The sequence below is a fragment of the Bos indicus genome, chromosome 10 (genome assembly GCF_029378745.1).
Source record: "Bos indicus isolate NIAB-ARS_2022 breed Sahiwal x Tharparkar chromosome 10, NIAB-ARS_B.indTharparkar_mat_pri_1.0, whole genome shotgun sequence".
Lineage (NCBI taxonomy): Eukaryota > Metazoa > Chordata > Mammalia > Artiodactyla > Bovidae > Bos > Bos indicus.
In genome coordinates this window covers 52,840,980-52,859,996 of record NC_091769.1, presented here as the reverse complement: position 1 = coordinate 52,859,996, position 19,017 = coordinate 52,840,980, and the positions used below count along the sequence as shown (strand labels likewise).

Below are 19,017 nucleotides of genomic sequence, written 5' to 3'. Positions count from 1 at the left end.
TACTGGTCATCTTTTTAGCTTCTGTTCTTTTTTCTCCCCCCCTTTTTTGGCCGCACAGCAAGGCATGCAGGATCTTAGTTCCCTAACCTGGGATTGAACCCACACCCCCTGCAGTGGAGGCACGGAGTCTTAACCTCTGCATCGCCAGGAAGGACCCTGTCCTGTCTCTTTTTAAATCACTTCCCCTCATGGATGAGTCTTCATGGTCCCTAGAGGCAGTGAGAAAGATATTTCTGGCTATATTTAGAGTTCTGAATGATAATAGCTGTTGTTTAGAAGATTATAATTTAATTGGAGAGACAGATAATTCTTGTAAAAAGCAAACTGTGGCCAATGTTATAGTAGACCTTATAAATAAGTACAAATATATAGGTAATAAAAGACCATCAAAGTAAAGTTTTCCCAATTATATTTAACCATGATACCTGTTTTATTGTGTTTGTCCAGGAAAATGTTAAAGCTTATTTCCTTTACCTTGGCAGCATCTTAAAAGTTGGTTTCTAAAATGCATCATGTTTCTCATACCTTGTTTAACTTTTAAATGGTACCTGAAAGTGAACATTGGACTCACCATCGGGGTCAACCTTGTTTGTTTGTTTGTTTTTTTAATACAGATGCTTTAGAAAGCATTTTTTTCTAAAGTTTGTGGACACGCTCTGTGCAAGTCTGAATAGCTTACCCTTTTACATCTTCAGATTTCCATCATAGCTCTAAAACAACTAAGGATATTTGCCATCAAGAAAGTTTTTTGCTGTCTTAATTCTAATTCACAAATGAGTCTGGACGTTTATTTTGTTCTTTGCCTCTTTGTTAGGTGGCTTGCAAAGTCAGTCTGGAACTGTTGTTCCAACAGAAATCAAGACTGAAAATAAAGAGAAAGATGAAAACCTTCATGAACCTCCTTCATCAGATGACATGAAATCAGATGATGAATCCTCCCAAAAAGATATCAAAGTTTCATCTAGAGGCAGAACAAGGTATTTGTTACCATCCAGGTCACATTTCACTCACTTGCCATGGGTGAAAAGTGTCAGCTGTGTTGTAGATACTGTGTTGGGACTTTTATGTCTGTCATCTCATTTAATCCTCACAGCATCCCTAAACAGGAGACATATGAGGCTGATTCTAAGTTTGTTTTCCATGTTTCCAACAATATTTTAGGGTCTGCATATAAAAAAGAATTACTTTTCTCCCCTCAGTGCTTATAGTCTGTACGACAGCTAGAGAACAAAATAGCTAAAGCAAGTTAAATTGTACAAGTATAGGTAGATGCAATCTGTCAATAATTATTTGAATATATTATTTTAAGTATATTATTATATATTAATATGTAATAAATTATATATTATTAAGTATATTATTTTAAGTTAGGACCTCTTCTATGATTTAAACCTGGGACTGGCAAACTATAGTCCAGGGGCCAAATCTAGTTTATTGCCTTTTTTATAAATAAAGTTTTATTGGAACACCGCCATGCACCATTCATTTACATATTGTCTGTGGCTGTTCTTATAGTGCAGTGGCAGATTTGAGTAGATCTGAGAGATGGCCCACAAAGTTGAAAATATTTACTGCCTGGCTCTTTATAAAAGAAATTTGTAAATTCATGTTTTAAACAAAAATTTGAAAAGAGTATGGAAAAGGAAGTACTCCACATGCACTGTTGTTAGGCAAGGAGTTCTAGAAACTGGACTTGACTACTTTGAAATATGGATATTGAACACATAATGAGATTAGTTTCAAATGATTTCTAAATTCTTCCATCAGATTTTTCTTTTAGTTCTACATGAAAAGAGAGAATTTATTTGTGATAAATCCTCCTCCTAGGCCTTTTTTTTTTTTTCTGCTGGTGGCTCAGTGGTAGAGAATCCACCTGCCAATGCAGGAGACTATTCCCTGCAGGAGGAAATGGCTACCCACTCCAGTATTCTTGCCTGGGAAATCCCATGGACAGAAGAACCTAATAGGCTACAGTCTATGGGGTCACAAAAGAATCGGACACAGCTGAGCACTCATGCACGTGGTACATTCTGTTTCTTGATATATATTTATTTATCAGTAGTAAGTATATACCACATATATTTATATTTAAAACATTGTTCTTTGGGACTTCCCTCTTGGTTCAGTGGTTAAGAATCTGCCTTCCAGTACAGGGGATATGGGTTTGATCTCTGGTTGGGAAACTAAGATCCCATATGGTGCGACTAAGGCCTAACACAGCCAAATAAATAAAAAAAAATTTTAATTGTTCTTTGTGTGAAAGTATGGTACAAAGGAAATTTCAATAAGTATGCCAGGTTAACTAAAAGAACCAGCGTAGGGCTTCCCTAGTGGCTTAGCCATAAAGAATCCACCTGTCAATGCCGGAAACATGGGTTCGATGCCTGATCTGGGAAGATCCCACATGCTGTGGAACAACTAAGCCCATGTGCCAAGAAAAGCCACTACAATGAGAAGCCCGTGTACTGCAACTAGAGTAGCCTTTGCTTCCCACAGCTGTAGAAAAGCCTGCTCAGCAACAAAGACCCAGCACAGCCAAAAAAAATTTTTTTAGTTAATTAAAAAATAAAAACAAAAAACCAGCATGGTCCTTTCTGTCATTCATATATTTAAAAGTTGTCTTTTTATATTTAATAGTCTCACTATTTTCAATACTTTAACATTTCTCTTGGGAAAATTAAATCTTACAACCTAATACTACCTATTTTTTAAAATAATTCTATCATTTTAATATGCATTGTATTCAGTTGTGCAAGGGCAGGAAGAAGACAAAACTGGCTCAGGGAATCCCAAGGCCACTCCTTTGAGGCATCTTAATTCTTTCAGCTTCATGATTCAAACAGAACTTTAGGAGAATAATTTACACCTCTCCTCATCATTCATCCTTTTATCATACAGGTCAGCAAACTTCCTGTGTGAAGGGCCAGATAGTAAATATTCTAGTCTTTATGGGTCATGCAGGTCTGTTGCAACTATTGAACATTGCCATTGTTGCATGAAAGCAGCCAAATACATAACAGATCTTCCAATAAAATTTTATTTACAAAAACAGGTAGCTGGCTCTCGGGCCAGTTTGCTGAGCTCTGTTATAGGTCATCAGAAACTGAGAATGCAGTATAATGGGTTAGCAAGAACTATACTTGATAGTTAATAATAGTAAATTTAAAACATGGCTTTGGACAAAATAAGGCTAACCTGGACTTGAATCATGGCTTCACTACATTTTGTCAAATGACCATGGCAGGTTAGTAAAATTTGCTGAGGTTTGGTTCCATCTTAAAGGAAATTTTCTATTTAGGATTCTTGTGGGAATAAACTGAAAATTATGCATATAAAGCTCTTTTCATACTGTCTCTCATGCTGTAAATATCAGTAAAGGTACTACAATAATTTATGGTGATGATAATTTTATATACGTGTTCTTGGTTTTCTTCCACGAAGCACTACCTGGGTTCTTTTCTCCACTCTACAACCAATTAGCAGTGTAACCCTAGGGAGGTCACTGATGTTGTAGTGGTTCTCAACCCTGCACCGCAGACCTGTAAAACATTTTAGAAATGCAGGTGCATTTCTCACCCAAGCTCACTGCCCAAGCATCCCCAGCAATGGGGCCTTTGAAGACTAGAAGAACTCCTAAAGATGCTGATGAGTGGCCACATTTGGAAACCTCTGGGCTAGATAATCTGGAAAGGTTCCTTTGAAGTCAACGAGCTAGTGATTCTCTATTATCAAAAGAATACTTTTACGTATTTCTTGACAATTAGGAGTAAAAATCTGTTGTCTACTTGTTCTTTATTAAAGTACTCAAGGTATTAGAGAAGAGGTAGAACATTGATTCTTTGTGCACAGATTTTCCAGATTCTAAGAGACTCTACCCAGTAATTTACTGAAATGTTGAATATAAATAGAATTTTCTAGAAGTTATTCCAAAGCATTTTTCTCGCTATTTTTCCAATTGGTCCATTTTCATTACAGAAATTTGAAAATTATAGAAAAGCACACCAAGAAAACACAAAAAAACACTTGAATTAACTGTTGTTTACTTTTCAAGGAATATCTTTTTTCCATAAATACAGTTTAAATTGGAAATAAACTGGATATAAGTTTTATAATTTCAGCTTTTTAAATTTAATAATGTATTTTTAACCTTTTCATCTATCCATGAGTATTTTCTGCAACATCTTTTTTTCTTTTGTTTTTTTTGCTTTTAGGCAGCTTTATTGAGGTTTAATTCAAAATATAGTAAAATATATCAATTTTAAGTGCACAATTTTTGTCCTTTGGCAAATGTATATGGTGATATACATAGAAATCATAGATATTAATATATACATAGATATACATAGATATTAATAATGTAGAATATTTCTACCAGCATAGAAAGTTTCCTCATACCCATACTCATACCCATTTATAATCAGTCATCTTCTGTCATCCTCTGGCAGACATTGATCTGCTTTCCCTTACGTTAGTTTTGTGTTTTCTAGAAGCTCCTATAAATGGAATCATACAGTGCATATAGTCTTTTGCTGCAGAATCTTCAGCTTTCTTTTTAGAGGCTGTATCAATTCAGTTCAGTTCAGTCGCTCAGACGTGTCTGACTCTTTGCAACCCCATGAACCCTGCACGCCAGGCCTCCCTGTCCATCACCAGCTCCTGGCGTTTACCCAGACCCATGTCCATTGAGTCGGTGATGCCATCCAACCATCTCATCTTCTGTCGTCCCCTTCTCCTCCTGCCCTCAATCTTTCCCAGCATCAGGGTCTTTTCAAATGAGTCAGCTCTTCACATCAGGTGGCCAAATACTGGAGTTTCAGCTTCAACATCAGTCCTTCCAATGAACACCCAGGACTGATCTCATTTAGGATGGACTGGCTGAATCTCCTTGCAGTCCAGCGGACTCTCAAGAGTCTTCTCCAACACCACAGTTCAAAAGCATCAATTCTTTGGCGCTCAGCTTTCTTTATAGTCCAACTCTCATATCCATACATGACTACTGGAAAAACCATAGCCTTGACTAGACAGACCTTTGTTGACAAAGTAATGTCTCTGCTTTTTAATATGCTGTCTAGGTTGGTCATAACTTTCCTTTCAAGGAATAAGCAAACAACCTTCCATGGTTGTTCCAGTTCAACCATGTTTTAAAATCATCACCATTGATGGTAATATTTTTTTCTGGAACAAAATTAGTAATTTTCTGAGATACTTCTTTCATGCCGTATCTTAAGCTTTTCTTCCTCCTCCTCAGTGGACTGGGGAGAAGAACATAAGAACATAAACATAAACATAAGAACATAAACTATAACACATTACTATAATAGGACAGTGTTTCTAAGTGACATTAATGTAATATGAATCTTGTTAAAAGGAAGCTTCTGATTCAGTAGGTTTTCAGTAGAACCTGAGATGTTATATTTTTAACAGTAATGCAACACTGTTTTTACAGTGAAGTAAAAAGTAAAGTTTTTAAACAATAATGCTGATGCTGCTAATCATATTCGGAAAAGCAGGGTGCTATAATATGTGGTCATTCAAATTATATTTATGAAGTGTTTCACTAGTTTGAAGTCTTTATGCAGTAATGTACAGTGGAAATGCATTTAAATGTATGTGTGGTATAATTTCAACTATATAGCTATATATTTACATCAAGGAAAGATTGAAAATTAATACACATTATTTAAGTGTAGCTGTTACCGTTTGATAAAATGTATAGGTCATTTTAATTTTTATACTTCATAATTTTGTGCAATTAGCATATCTTACTTTATAGGGAACCTAATGGACATTGTTGTTACTTTCATTTCCAGCAGTACTAATGAAGATGAGGATTTGAACCCAGAACAGAAGATAGAAAGGGAGAAAGAAAGGCGGATGGCCAACAATGCCAGAGAACGCTTGCGTGTACGAGATATTAATGAGGCATTCAAGGAGCTTGGTCGAATGTGTCAGCTTCATTTAAAGAGTGAAAAACCCCAAACAAAACTCCTTATTCTTCATCAGGCCGTGGCAGTCATCCTTAGTCTAGAACAGCAAGTCAGAGGTAAGTAGGTTCAGCAGAGACATGAACTGTTCTGCTTCTGGTGGGCAGACATTTGTGTGTCTGTTCACTCTTCCACTTGGGCAAGTTATTTATGTGCTCTCCTAGTACTCCTGCCACCGCATCATCTAGATCAGGTTTTCCCTGGTTCTCTCACCTATATGTCTCACTATGTTGGTCAGTATCTGTAGGTTCAGTGCTTCCCACAAACCAGTAGAGAGCAAAGCTATGAAACAATGCAGTGAACAGCCAGCCTGCTGCTCAGCATTAGTGTCTTGTGCCTCTTTGTTCTTACTGACTCTGGAATCCCATGCTCTTGAATTTACCTGCCTACACTTGTCCTTCTCCCTGCTGCTTCCTGTCTTCCCTACTTTTCTTTTTTTTTTTTTTTTAATATATTTTTAATTTTATTTTATTTTTAAACTTTACACAATTGTATTAGTTTTGCCAAACATCAAAATGAATCCATCACAGGTATACACGTCCTCCCCATCCCGAACCCTCCTCCCTCCTCCCTCCCCATACCATCCCTCTGGGTCGTCCCAGTGCACCAGCCCCAAGCATCCCTACTTTTCTGTAGTCAGTTTCTTGCCTGCTTTCCCCTAGGCCATCTGTGAGGCCCTGCTGGTTAATAGGATGTTTGGTCATGGCCTCTCTTCACTTTGCTTCCTATGAATGTCCTTTGTATGCATGTCAGTAAGGTGTCAAGAGTTGCTTCATTGATCCCTCATCAGGAATGCCATGAGCTTCTTGCATGAATGTGTACTGGCATGCCTGTATGTCCCTAAGGACAAAAGTGTGCTTTACACAGACTTACCCACTGTTGACTCAGACAACTCTCCCAACTGATTGACTCAGACAACTCTCCCAACTGTTATTCTGATAGAATCTTTTTTGGGGGAGGGCGGGGGGTGCGGCACACGGCATGCCTTGTAAGTTCTTAGTTCCCTAACCAGAAATTGAGCCCAGGCCATGACAGTGAAAAGTCCAGAACCCTAACTGCTAACCCACCAGGGAACTCCCTTAATGGACTCTTAAAGAAGCTTTGAAACTTTTTTTTTAACAAAGTGTTTATTGCACATCTCCTCTGTCCCAGGCAGCTATGTTCTAGACCATGGGTTATCAATTAGTACAGGCTTCCAGCCTTTGAGCAGTTCTATCATCAAGCTTGCTTTTTTGCATATACATATATATCTTCTTATTTGAAGCTACAAATGCCTCATCCTAGGCTTCTTTGCAAAAAATTTATAGATTGTGGCATTTGGTTCCAGACCCCATCACTAACCTCCCTCCTTGAGAGCAACTTTTCTTCCTTATTTATTGGCTATTTATATGATTCTTTATTTAAAGAAAGTTGGAAAAGAAAAAAGAGTAGGAATGGACAGATGCTTGATAACTACAACAGGAACTCTCAACACTGATCATAGAAGGAATACTCTTTCTAAGGAAACCAGAGTTAGAGAATTTGAACACATTTTCAGAAAAACATACACTAGTAATTAATTCATCTATTTTTTTCCTCCAGTGTTTTTAATAAATAAGAAAGATCAATAAGTAACACTCCTACGGCTAAAACCAGATGCTTGCTCTTGTCTTAAGACTTTTGAATTATCTGTAGAGTATGGATGTTAGGGAAACCTGATCTTATGCAATCATTTGTAAGATCTGACCTTGTCTTAATTCCATGCAAGCCCCTACAGTAGAAAACCTTAGTCTGAAAGAGTATCTAATATCTCGACTTATCCAGCTGCCTGCTAACTTCCTGGTCATTGTTATGGGTACTGACTTTTTCCACACTATTCTGGAAAACTATATAAGGAGCCATTGACTGATTAGAATGAATAAAACTTAAGTACACTGAACTGTAACTTCATTAGGGACTCCTTTAATATTTATAAAAGCCTATCTTCCTCCTACCCTTAAACTGTGGACTTCAAAACCCAGAGCGCTTATTTTACAGGTTTATGTAAAAACCATGAGATCCATGTAAGACTCCTTGGAAAACACTGCTGGCTATCTTACAGAGTTTGAACCCTTCATGTAGCCCATAATGCCCGTTCCTTGTCTACAGAAGCACTTTAGAGTTTGGTGTAATTGCTTTCTTTCTCTGCACTTTATCTGCAGCAGTTTTGACTTCTTTTGGTAACATGTTCACTTTTGAAAGTCTCGTCATCGCTGCAGGAGCCCTGCCCAGTGGCCCCTCGACCCAGCAATTTCTGTAAAGATGTACATGACCTACTTTGGACATCCTCTAGGCTCTCTGAATACCTGCTTTGGTATGGGGTGGTGTTCCAAGACTACATCTATCTATGCACATCCTGTCATCCTTAGACAAGCAGTTATACCAGGAGGGCAACCAGACCTGGGTCTAAGTGCATCCTTAAAAACAGGAAGTGGCTTCCCGTCCAAGCCTCAGATTTTCCCAGAGCACGTTTTGTGCCTTGGTGCCCCATATATCAGAATCCCATCTGGTCTGTCATTGGCAGTTTAAACCTCTTCATCATCATGACCATAATTTTATCATTACTGTTTTCCTCAGCAGATTTCACATACTACCTTCAAGTTTGTCCTCACTAAAGATTAAATTAGTGGTCAAACACTTCCTCCTCAAACTCTTTCATAGGTCAGCTTGATAAACTCATTTCTCTTCTTGTGATAATTTAGGGACAATAAAACTATTAGGATTTTAGTTCCCCGGTCTCTTAGCGAATCTGAAGATGAATAAACTAGGACAGTGATTCTCAAATCTCACTGGTCTCAGAATCACCCGAGGCTTTTCCTTTTCCCAGACAAATTTCCTACCCTCAGTAGATTTAATTCAGTTGCAGTGAGATGGTCAAACATAGTAATAAGTGGTCAAAAATATTCATTGATAATACACCACTGAAATGAATAAAAATAGCATTAACCCACAAGGATAAAGGGGAGATAATAACTGGTGAGAGAGTAAAAAATATGTGTAAGATAGTAGATAGAGTAGATAACTGACTGACTTAGAAGAAATTAAGTGGAACAGAGAGGAATACCAACAAGAAGCAGATAGCCCATCCCCTGAAAGCCTCTGGACTTTAGAGGTACTAATTATTGGGAAAAAGCAGAAGTCAGGCATCAGACCCCAAAACAAAGATTCATTGGAGCTTGCTGTGTAAGGCTGGATCCCTAAGTCTCCTCTGTACTATATATTACCTCTGCCCTCTCTTCCCTTCTACCATAGAAGTCAGGGGGATTATTTTCTGTAAAAAGTGAAATCTGAAAAGACTGCAAATCTGGAACATGAAGAAGAACAGGGAATGGGTGAAGCGTGAGGCTGAACAGTGGGACCTCTAGCCCTGTATTCTGCCTTGCTTCCCTAATGCCGGCAGCAGAGTATATTAATGCTGTCCTCAAGGAAATGGGGTAATTCTTTTCCAGAAAAAATAAAATACTCTAGAGAAAAGACTTCCAGGTTTAGGAGTTCCTGAGTAATAATGACTCATTTTTAGATTACTGTAGAGTAAAGCCCACACTGGTTAATGTCTTACTTTAATGTTAAAGGACAACCAAAGATTTAAGAAAAACCAACATGAAAAAGAAAAATTGAGATCAAACCAAACCAAAGAGAAACTCAGAAGAAAACAAAAACGCATTAGGAAACTTTTTTGAAAACTAAGTATCTTCTAAGAGAAAAGGTATGCATAAAAGAGAAACCATGAAAAAGGAATATTCAGGTAATATGATAGCAGAAAAAATATAGTAGAGAAGTTAGCTGATAAAGCTGAAAAAATCTCCTAGAAAGAGATGAAAAATAGAAGAGAAGAACTAGTAAAATTAGAGAGGATTAATCTAGAAGTCTAGCATCTAACCAATAGGATTTATAGTATAAGAGCAGAAAGGAATGAAGGGGATTATCATGGTAATAATATAGGAAATTTATAAGTACTGAAGAATACATGTCTCAAGATTCATAAAATCTAATCTTCTATTAAGAATAATGATTTTAAAAATTACCTCAAGCTAAAGTATATCATTATGAAATTTCAGAGCATCAGAGTTACAACAGAATATCCTAAAGCTTTTAGAGACAACATTTAAATAGCTCACAGAAAAAGGAACAAGAGTCAAAATGTCATCAGAGTTCTGAAGTAGTGCTGGATTCCAGGAGATAGTGGAGCATTACCTCTAAAATTCTGAGGAAAAATCATATTCAACCTAGTATTCTGTACCTACCCAAACCATTTATTAAAATGTAAAGATAAATATATTTCAGATGTACAGAGGCTTTAAAATTTTGCCTCCTTTAAACACTTTCTGAGAGAGCATCTGGAACATAGGCTTAAACCAAGTAAGGACATAATCAGCAAAGCCAAGGGCATAGCACTTGGGAAAGAAAGGATCTAGCACATAGGAGTAGCAGAAGAAAATCCTGTAACAAGAACTGCTAGGCCTAGAAAAGAACCAGTCCATAGTGAAAATAGAATACTGTTAGAAGAAAGGTTTCCCTGGAAATAAGATAGAATTAATAAATAATATGATGATGTGTTTGAGATTTTAGGAAGAAATGTTGAGAGGCATTTGTTAGATCTATTAGATCATTTTAAGGGGGGAAATTAGCATTATTAACAAATGAAAAGCAAAGCAATTATAAGCTACAGGAAAAACAGTCATATGAACAAGGAAACAAATATAAAATTATTGACTTATATGTATGTCCACATAGATACAATGACACATATTTACCTAACCATGATAAGAAGTAACTATTGAATTAGCCAAAAACTGTGCTAATAAACACGTTAAAAAGAAGATGGTATTATAAAAGAGGCAAATTCTCAGCCATCCACCAGAGGGTAAGAGAGAGACACCTGATAGAACTGTGGGAATGACAATCACTTCTCATGCCCCACAGGGAATGTCTGACTTCTTCTGAAAATTCCATGGACAGAGGAGTCTGGCAGACTACAGTCCATGGGGTCACAAAGAGTCTTCTTAGCTTTACATCATGCCTTCTTGACTACATAACATGTCTGCCATGGGCTGCTCACACAGACCAGGAAGTATGAAGCAACAGCACCAGCTTTTGCTTTTTTGAATCAAAGTTCACTTTACTTCACATTTAGTAGAGCTTGTGTGTGTAGTCACTCAGTCATGTCTGACCCTTTGGGACCCCATGGACTATAGCCCACCATTCTCCTCTGTCCATGAAATTTTCTAGGCAAGGATACTAGAGTGGGTTGCCATTTCCTTCTCTAGGGGATCTTCCTGACCCAGGGATCAAACCCAGGTCTCCTGCATTGCAGGTGGATGCTTTACTGTCTGAGCTACTAGTAGAGCTTACTGTAGCATATTCTCTTGGTTCTTCCAGTCCTAAGTGTTGTCTGACTCATTGTAGGAGTCTACAATATCTTGGCTAAGTTGACTTTTGGGCTCATGTCCTTTCCTTTCCAGCTATCTTAATCATACCTCCTAGATCAAGTATGACACAGAGTCATAGTTAGCTAAGAGTAATGTTCCATGGTAAGAGAAATGTGAGAATGTTTCGATTAGGAAATGTTCAAATCCTGTTTGGATTTTACATGTTAATTTGTGCCCTCTTTACAGTCTCTCTGGTCATCGTATGAGATTCTTACCTACACAATAAAGGGGATGTGACACCTCATGAAAGACAAGCTTCTCATTAGTCAGAGTTGTACAATCACTTGTTAAGAAAGCAGCTCCTAGTATTTTTACATAATGATGGACATGCCAATTTCTACTCTAAGTTATCCTGATAAATTAAGTACCTTCCTTCTTTCATTGCCTCCCCAGAGTTGTATAGGCTTCGTGTCTTTTCCTAAATGCAGGGGCCTAGATGATGAAGTGTTATCATGTATGAGTAATAGTCAATAGAGTCAGTAAGTTTACCATATAGTAAAGTCTTTTATCTACTTTTTTAAACTCAGAAGTGAACTATAAATGTATCTTGATATATGCATATTCAAATATGTTTTCACTTTCCCTGAAAGGAGATGCCTTTAAAAAAAAACTCTGCTATGTTGCATTCAGCTGAGCCATCATTTTAAGAAAATCTAATATGTAAAAAAAAAATCACAAATTATACAAAGTATTGTTTTCATTAAAGACTAAGTGATCTTTTTATATTATATTCATTAAGACATTTTAATCAGTTTATAAGAATAAATGTTGCAACTTTTATACTGTATATTATAAACTGAAACAAAAAACTACACCAGGAGGCATCATGAATTAGATATCTTGTACTTAAAACTCATTTAAAGAAATTACAGAGGAACTGTTGTTCCTAAGTAGGTTTTCATCCAGTGGGTCTTTAGTTCAGTAGATTTTCTTTACCTTTATTTTATATGGTAATATCCCATACTTTAAGCGCCTTTGAAAATGCCCACATCAGAAGTCCATTTGGTCTTCTCTGCTATCTAATTTATATACAAAGCGGTAAAGGTTTTTATAACCTTCTCAGTCACAACCCCAACTGTAGAAAGGACATCTCAGTCATCTCGTCCTGCATATAAATCAAAGAAGAAAAACAGATATACTCAGGCTACCTCTCTTCCTGGAGGAATTGGCACACTTTCCTATAGAGGAATGGCTGAAAGTATCTCTTAGTTTATCATTTTCTGAACTGGCAGAATTCTGGATAAAGCACAGATGTCCCTCTCCAGTACATAGAGAGTGTCAGCATTTGTAGCACTTCAGAGTATCAGACCTTTGCAGGACATTGAGGAGATTCAGTAGTCTAATAACAGCACTTGCTACAGTGTTTGGATGAAACAGTAGAAGAACAGCTTTTAGATACTGATGTAGATCAAGTCAAATCCTGGAAAACCGAGTCATAAGAAGAAGACACAATATGATCAGTAAGAAGTATAAGTTTCAAGGCTCATTTAATGCTGAGGTGTTTTGTAAGCTTATCATTGTTGCCTCTGCGGTGTTATTCATCATGGGAATGAAATTACAGAGAGATTGGTAATCCCCACAGAAAGAAAAAATAGCAGCAGTTTGTTCAGTTTAAGACCCAAGAGTCCATGATTCATAACTTGTGACTCTAATGAGAAAATTATTTTTCCTTATTTCAGAGAGGAACCTTAACCCCAAAGCAGCCTGCCTTAAGCGAAGGGAAGAAGAAAAAGTTTCTGCCGTATCGGCAGAGCCACCAACCACACTGCCAGGAACTCATCCTGGGCTTAGTGAAACTACCAACCCTATGGGTCATATGTAAACAGCAGCCAGGTAAGTATGTGTATGAAAAAGTACATGGAAGTCCCCCAGTTTATCTCAAAGTCGAGTTAGAACCTTTGAATTCTAACCTGTATATTCTCTGGTGGCACTGGTCATGATAAAGGTCACATGTAATTTGGAATCCAGCAGCTTATTTTTCTGCTGTGCCATTTTGTACCAAATTACTGTTCTCTTCAAAATGTGATACTGTGTGTGTGTGTGTTAGTGGCTCAGTCATGTCTAACTCTTTGCAACCCCATGGGCTGTGACCTGCCAGGCTCCTCTGTCCATGGAATTCTCCAGACAAGAATACTGGAGTAGGTTGCCATTCCCTTCTCCAGGGGATCTTCCCAACCCACGGATCAAAACTGGGGTCCTGCATTGCAGGCAGATTGCTTACCATCTGAGCCACCAGGGAAGTATACTTTGATTTATAAAGAATTTGGGACTGTTATATTCTAGATCATCATGTATACTCGCTCACGTGAATATTATTCTGATCCAAGAAAAAGACAGTACTATGATTTATCTGTCAAATAATACTTTTGCTGCCACTGGTGCTCCTCATTCCCCTACCCAGGAGTACTTGGTGGCATCATCAACCAGTTTTTTTGTTAGCCATCTGCCTCTTCTTTATCATGAGATCTTCATACATAAAACAGTGCTTTCTTCCACTTGAATCATTAATGCAAGTCTGTAATACTCACATTCCTTCTCCTGTAAGAATATCAGTTACACCTTCTGGAATCTATTCAGGAATGTAAAGGTGTTGTGTACAACAGAAGCAGAGCATCCTTCTCTTGGGAATTTACTTGTTAAAAGACTGTTTTTTTTATCTTCCTCTTCATGAATTAAATACAGTTTGCTTCTTTGTGATTTTTTTTTTTAACAAAGTGACAACAGTGGTAGCAGGTTGTTGTCCAAGTAGTTAGATAACGTGAACCGTCTTTTTCTTAAAATATATACATTCATTTTATCTGTAAGTTGTAAGGTTAATGTTTGCTGTGACAGAAATTAATATAGAACATAATTAAATATTTGGATCAGTAACAAAATACAGCTTGCAGCATGGAATAGGTATAGAGATGGGAACTTCATTTTTATAACCTGCCTTCACCAGTGTATAGTTAGTTTCCTAGTTTAATCCGCAGAGTAAAAGCAGTAAGTAAAAGTAAATGGATGTGAGATTTGGAGCAGGAAAAAATATATTCAGTGCAATTTCATTTTGTTAACTTTGTGGATATCTCATTTTGAATTTCATTTCATTTGAAATTTGATAGAATATATTGTAAACTACAAATGTTAGTTAATAAACCAACTTTACTTGAAGAAATTGATTTCCTACCACCTCTTCATATATCCTTCTTAGGATTAAACTAGACAGAAATGGATGATTTCATTTGGGTACAAAGAAAGGAAAGTCTTGATGTAATTATTTAGGTGTCAACTATAATTCTAACATTAGCACACTGGAAAAAGCTCTCAATCACCTTTCCCACCAAAAAAGAAAATCAGCAATATAACAGACTATGCTTGTCAAAGAGAAGAGCTAGTTGAATTACAGATCCTCTAAAACCCAAGCCATTGCTTCATGTCCTGTGGAGACTATAGAATATCATGAAAAAATATTTTTATTCAAAAATACGTTTTAAGGTCTTTAAAATAAAAACAAGCCAGTGTTTTTCTGTGCAGAAGTGACTTTGTAAGTTGGCAGCTTATGCAGAGGTACCTTCCTGTGGTCAGGTACTAGGTAACCTGGTACCAGGTAACCTGCTTCTTGTGAGAAGAGCACTTGACATTCAGTGTCACATCGCCTGCCTCAGAGGCTTTGTCTTCTTTTCTTGTGTCTCTCTGTTTGTTGCACACATTTCCTCTTATTCTCTTCCCAGTCTCTCTCTAGCTCTTTCTCAGTCAGCTTTCCCTACCTCACATCTCTCTTCTCTCCTACTGTTTACTTTCTGTTCTTTCATTGCCTCTGTATCTCCTACCGCTTTCATAGTTCTATTTTTATCTCTTTTATGAGGAAATTCCCCAACTTTAGGTTAAAAGTAAGCCTTGAGCATTGTCACCTATCAAAAAGAATCCTTTTTTAAAAAGTATGAGGGAGAAGGGTGGGAGTTGTTCAAGGTGATAAGAAATGTAGTAAATGCACTTTGTTCCATAAGATTTCAAAGGCCTAGTGTGGATGAAATTAAAATATGTTTTAAAGTTAGCTAATTTCATGAAGTCAGTTATCTGGTTTCACCTGATAACCTTCAGTTCTTTATAGAACTGGATAGCAGATTAAAACCAGTAAGAGATAATCAACTACTAGAATCAAAATGATTGATAAAAATGGATGACGGCAGAATGACTGACTAAAAAGTGCAAGAGTTTGCCACCACGTAATATAAGGCGAAGTAGCTTTGACTGTGGCAGTTATCCATCCCTAAGAGCATCACTCTACTATAAAACCATTCTGTGGTCCTTGTTTAATAAAAAAGTGAAAGGTATGATTCTTCCTAAAGCTGTTTCCATCCAAAATGGGTGAAATGGGAAAATTCAGAGCTACTACTATATATATTATATTAAGAATATAAACATAAAATTGTACTAATAGAGTAAAATTCTCTTAATAAATTTGTTGAACAAACATTTATTTGAGGACCTACTATGGACCAGGAACTGAAACCAATGTGAAAATGAGTTCAAAGTGAAAGTCTTTTTATTCAAAACTTTTGTTTTCTGAGGTCCACGCCCTCAGAAACTTTCAGTTTAAGAGAGAGATATGTAAACAATTAACACATTACAGTGAACTAGATGTAGCAATAAATATATGTTTTAACGGTGTCTCCCCACTGAGAAATAACGGTGTCTCCCCACTGAGAACTGGACGAGCAGACCCTCTGAGCTCAGGTATTGCCAACCTGCATGTTGCCAAAACTAAGGTTCGCATAATTACCACAGCTGTTATAGAATCCCATATTTTGGGATTCTATACTTACATGAGTTCCTTTAAAAACCTTACCACATACATCAAGAAAAACCATTTTGGTTATACCTTTAAAGAAAGAACATTTATAAGTTATGTAACTGAATTTTTTGTCAACCTGGGCATAAATGAGGAATACCAAGTTGTTTTGTTTCTGGGAAGGTGTTTATTTTTACCAGTGATGTCCTAATTGGTTCTCTTCTCTCCCTTGGCTCTCCCTACCACAGTTCCAGAGTTATCAATAGGCTAGATAGAAGGTGACCTCTCCTCATAAGGACTTGGACAACTCAGATTATCTGAAGACACAAACCTGATAGGAGGGAGAAGAAAAAAAAAACACTTGAAGCAAGAAATGCAAATGTAATCCTACGATCAAAGCAACTGGTCAACACTTCCATCAGAAGTGAAGATAGGAAGCTCATCAGATAGAACGTCAACCCATGAGATGTTTGCAACAGATCATTTTGTTGCAAGCCATGTGTCGCTTCTGCACAATCAGAGACTGTCTCGATCTCTCCACTCACCGTGGAAGTTGCCTTGTGCCTAAACTGAATTGACAAATGCATTGTAACTACAAATTTTATTTATTGTTATGGAACTGTAAGGTCTACATATAAAGGGAAAAAGTTAATGTGGAAAGCTGATCTCCACTCAGCTGATGCCAGCATTAGTTAAAGCTGTTCACGTGCAGAGAACAAAGCAGTGACAACCATTGGCCCTTAGCATTCCCGGCATACCTATTAGTGTCTTAAAAAGGAAGGGAAAAGTCTTTTGTTGCCCTCTCCTGTCCTTTTGCCATATGAATAGTGTTTTCCATGAAATAGGAAAATATTACTTGGTATAGCATTTCTCTCGTGTTCATTTTTTCATTCGTTTTTATTTTTTTGTTGTGGCTGTTGTATTTGGTCTCTGAATCTGAATAGATTATGGTCACAGTCCAGAGTCCTCCACGTAGCTCTATGTGCTTTGCATATTTAGCTTACAAAGATAAGCAGAGACCATCTGTGACCATAGCCTAGCTAAGATTTTAAAAGGGGAAATTTTGTCCCCTAGATTTTCCCCAAAATAAATATTTGCTTTATTTCCAATAATAACCAAGACTTTTCAAGCTTCTAGGTTTTCATAGTAAAGCTTGTAATAGCAAGAAGTGTAAATTACAAGTGAAGAATTTACTTTTTAGAAATTGCTTTGTTTTCCAAGCAGTAAGTACTACATATAGTACTTGTAAAGTGTTAGCTGTAAGTAAGCACAAAATGGATTTAAAATACAAAGAAGATTTTTCAGGCTGTGATTATGTTGAACATAACAACCCAGTAGTCAATAAGGCAGGTAGTGTGATAAATGAACACACCACTCTGAGGCTAATTACCTAATGGAATATAAGAGCAATGGTCACGCGTGTGTCCTCCTTCTCACCTTTACTTCTCTGTCATTTGGATGGCTGGTCAGTGGGGAGGAATTGGACGGGTGATGTAATCAACTGCAAATCGTCTGCCCCGTCCCAAGAAGATGAGCCAGATTAGCATCAAACCAGTCCTAGTCAGTCCATCTTAATACTGTGCATTAAGGCACCCCTCTGTCTCTAATCCTTAAGAGTTGTTTTTTAAGACATAATAATCACTTTGAACTTCCATGAAACCTGTCTTCCACCACAACAACCCTGGGAGAGAAAAACATGCTGAACAAGGTTGTCTTGGCTTAATAATTCCTCATAGCCAATATCAACAGTGGCAATCAGCACACAGAAGAAAGGACCCAAATCACTATGTAACTTAAAGATTTCTGTTAATTTGGAAGAACAAAAACAATTAAGACAGAACTTCAGATCCTCCGATCAGGATGGTTCCTAACAAATCACTCTTTTGCAAACGTAGTGGACATTTTGGTTACTTTAATTTGCCTGTATTCTCCGATTACATCAGACTCTTATCTGTGGCCTTGTTCTTCATTTCAGTGTTAATCAGCTAAACAGAAGTTGTTGCTTATGATGTGTGAGTGAACATATGCCACTGCCTGGCCTTTTTCTTCGGAGCTTGTTGTCTTTTTCGCTATATTAGACTCTGCAGTATGCCCAGAAGCTTTCCTTCATAAAATAGAAAGAAAAAAACATTTGGCTTATTTTTCACTGTAGCTAGTCTTTTATACAATAATCTTGTAAGAAAATTTCTTGAATTCTAAATATTACTCTTTCTAGATTTTTGAAATCGAAAAGTTTTCAGTAAAAAGTTTCTTACTTTATTTTATTATATTAGGTAGTAAAAATGTAGGGTTATTTACCATAACCTGTTCATTAATATCAGAAATTTACAATAGCATTTTAAGACCATAGTAGGATTCTAGCATACCGTGTAGTACCTATGGAGTATTGTAAGAGCTAATTGTTCGAGATGAATTGCTTCTCATCTTGTTCTCCAGTTTCCATTGTTGGTTTATTGCAGATTTGTATCCTGTGTCAAATTCAAGGTATTATTGATAAACCTTTTCAACCAGCAGCAAGAAGTTCAAAATTTTTTCTGTCACTGTAACAGAAAACACAATATGTATATAACATTTATGTAGCAATAAATGTGCCATCTTTTTTTTAACATAGTAAACTAGTGAGTTTTTTACATTCCTCTCTCAAACAGTAATGCATTCTGGTTGGTTTTCTTTTCCCCCACCATCTCATTGTTCCCAGGAATGCCCATACTGCTTTTTTTTCTTTTCTCCTAGCTTTCTTGAGATGTAATTGACATATGATAATTGTGAATGTTTAGGGTGTACAACTTCATGATTGGTATATGTATATATTGCA

General features: G+C 36.9%; 1 protein-coding gene across 11 annotated transcripts in view; it reads left to right on the top strand.

Moving 5' to 3' along the window:
• The window catches only part of TCF12 (transcription factor 12), a 393,181-nt gene extending 374,373 nt beyond the window's left edge, over positions 1-18,808 (top strand). For 8 of the 11 annotated variants that reach the window (XM_019968768.2, XM_019968769.2, XM_070796675.1 and 5 more), the window contains 4 exons: positions 815-977; positions 5,811-6,043; positions 13,111-13,264; positions 16,451-18,808. In XM_019968768.2, the coding sequence (XP_019824327.2) occupies positions 815-977; positions 5,811-6,043; positions 13,111-13,253 (539 nt within the window). In that variant the 3' untranslated portion in view covers positions 13,254-13,264; positions 16,451-18,808. The remainder of the gene's footprint in view (positions 1-814; positions 978-5,810; positions 6,044-13,110; positions 13,265-16,450) is intronic. The other 3 variants (XM_070796676.1, XM_070796678.1, XM_070796681.1) reach the window with 1 other exon arrangement.
• Positions 18,809-19,017: the final 209 nt, after the last annotated feature.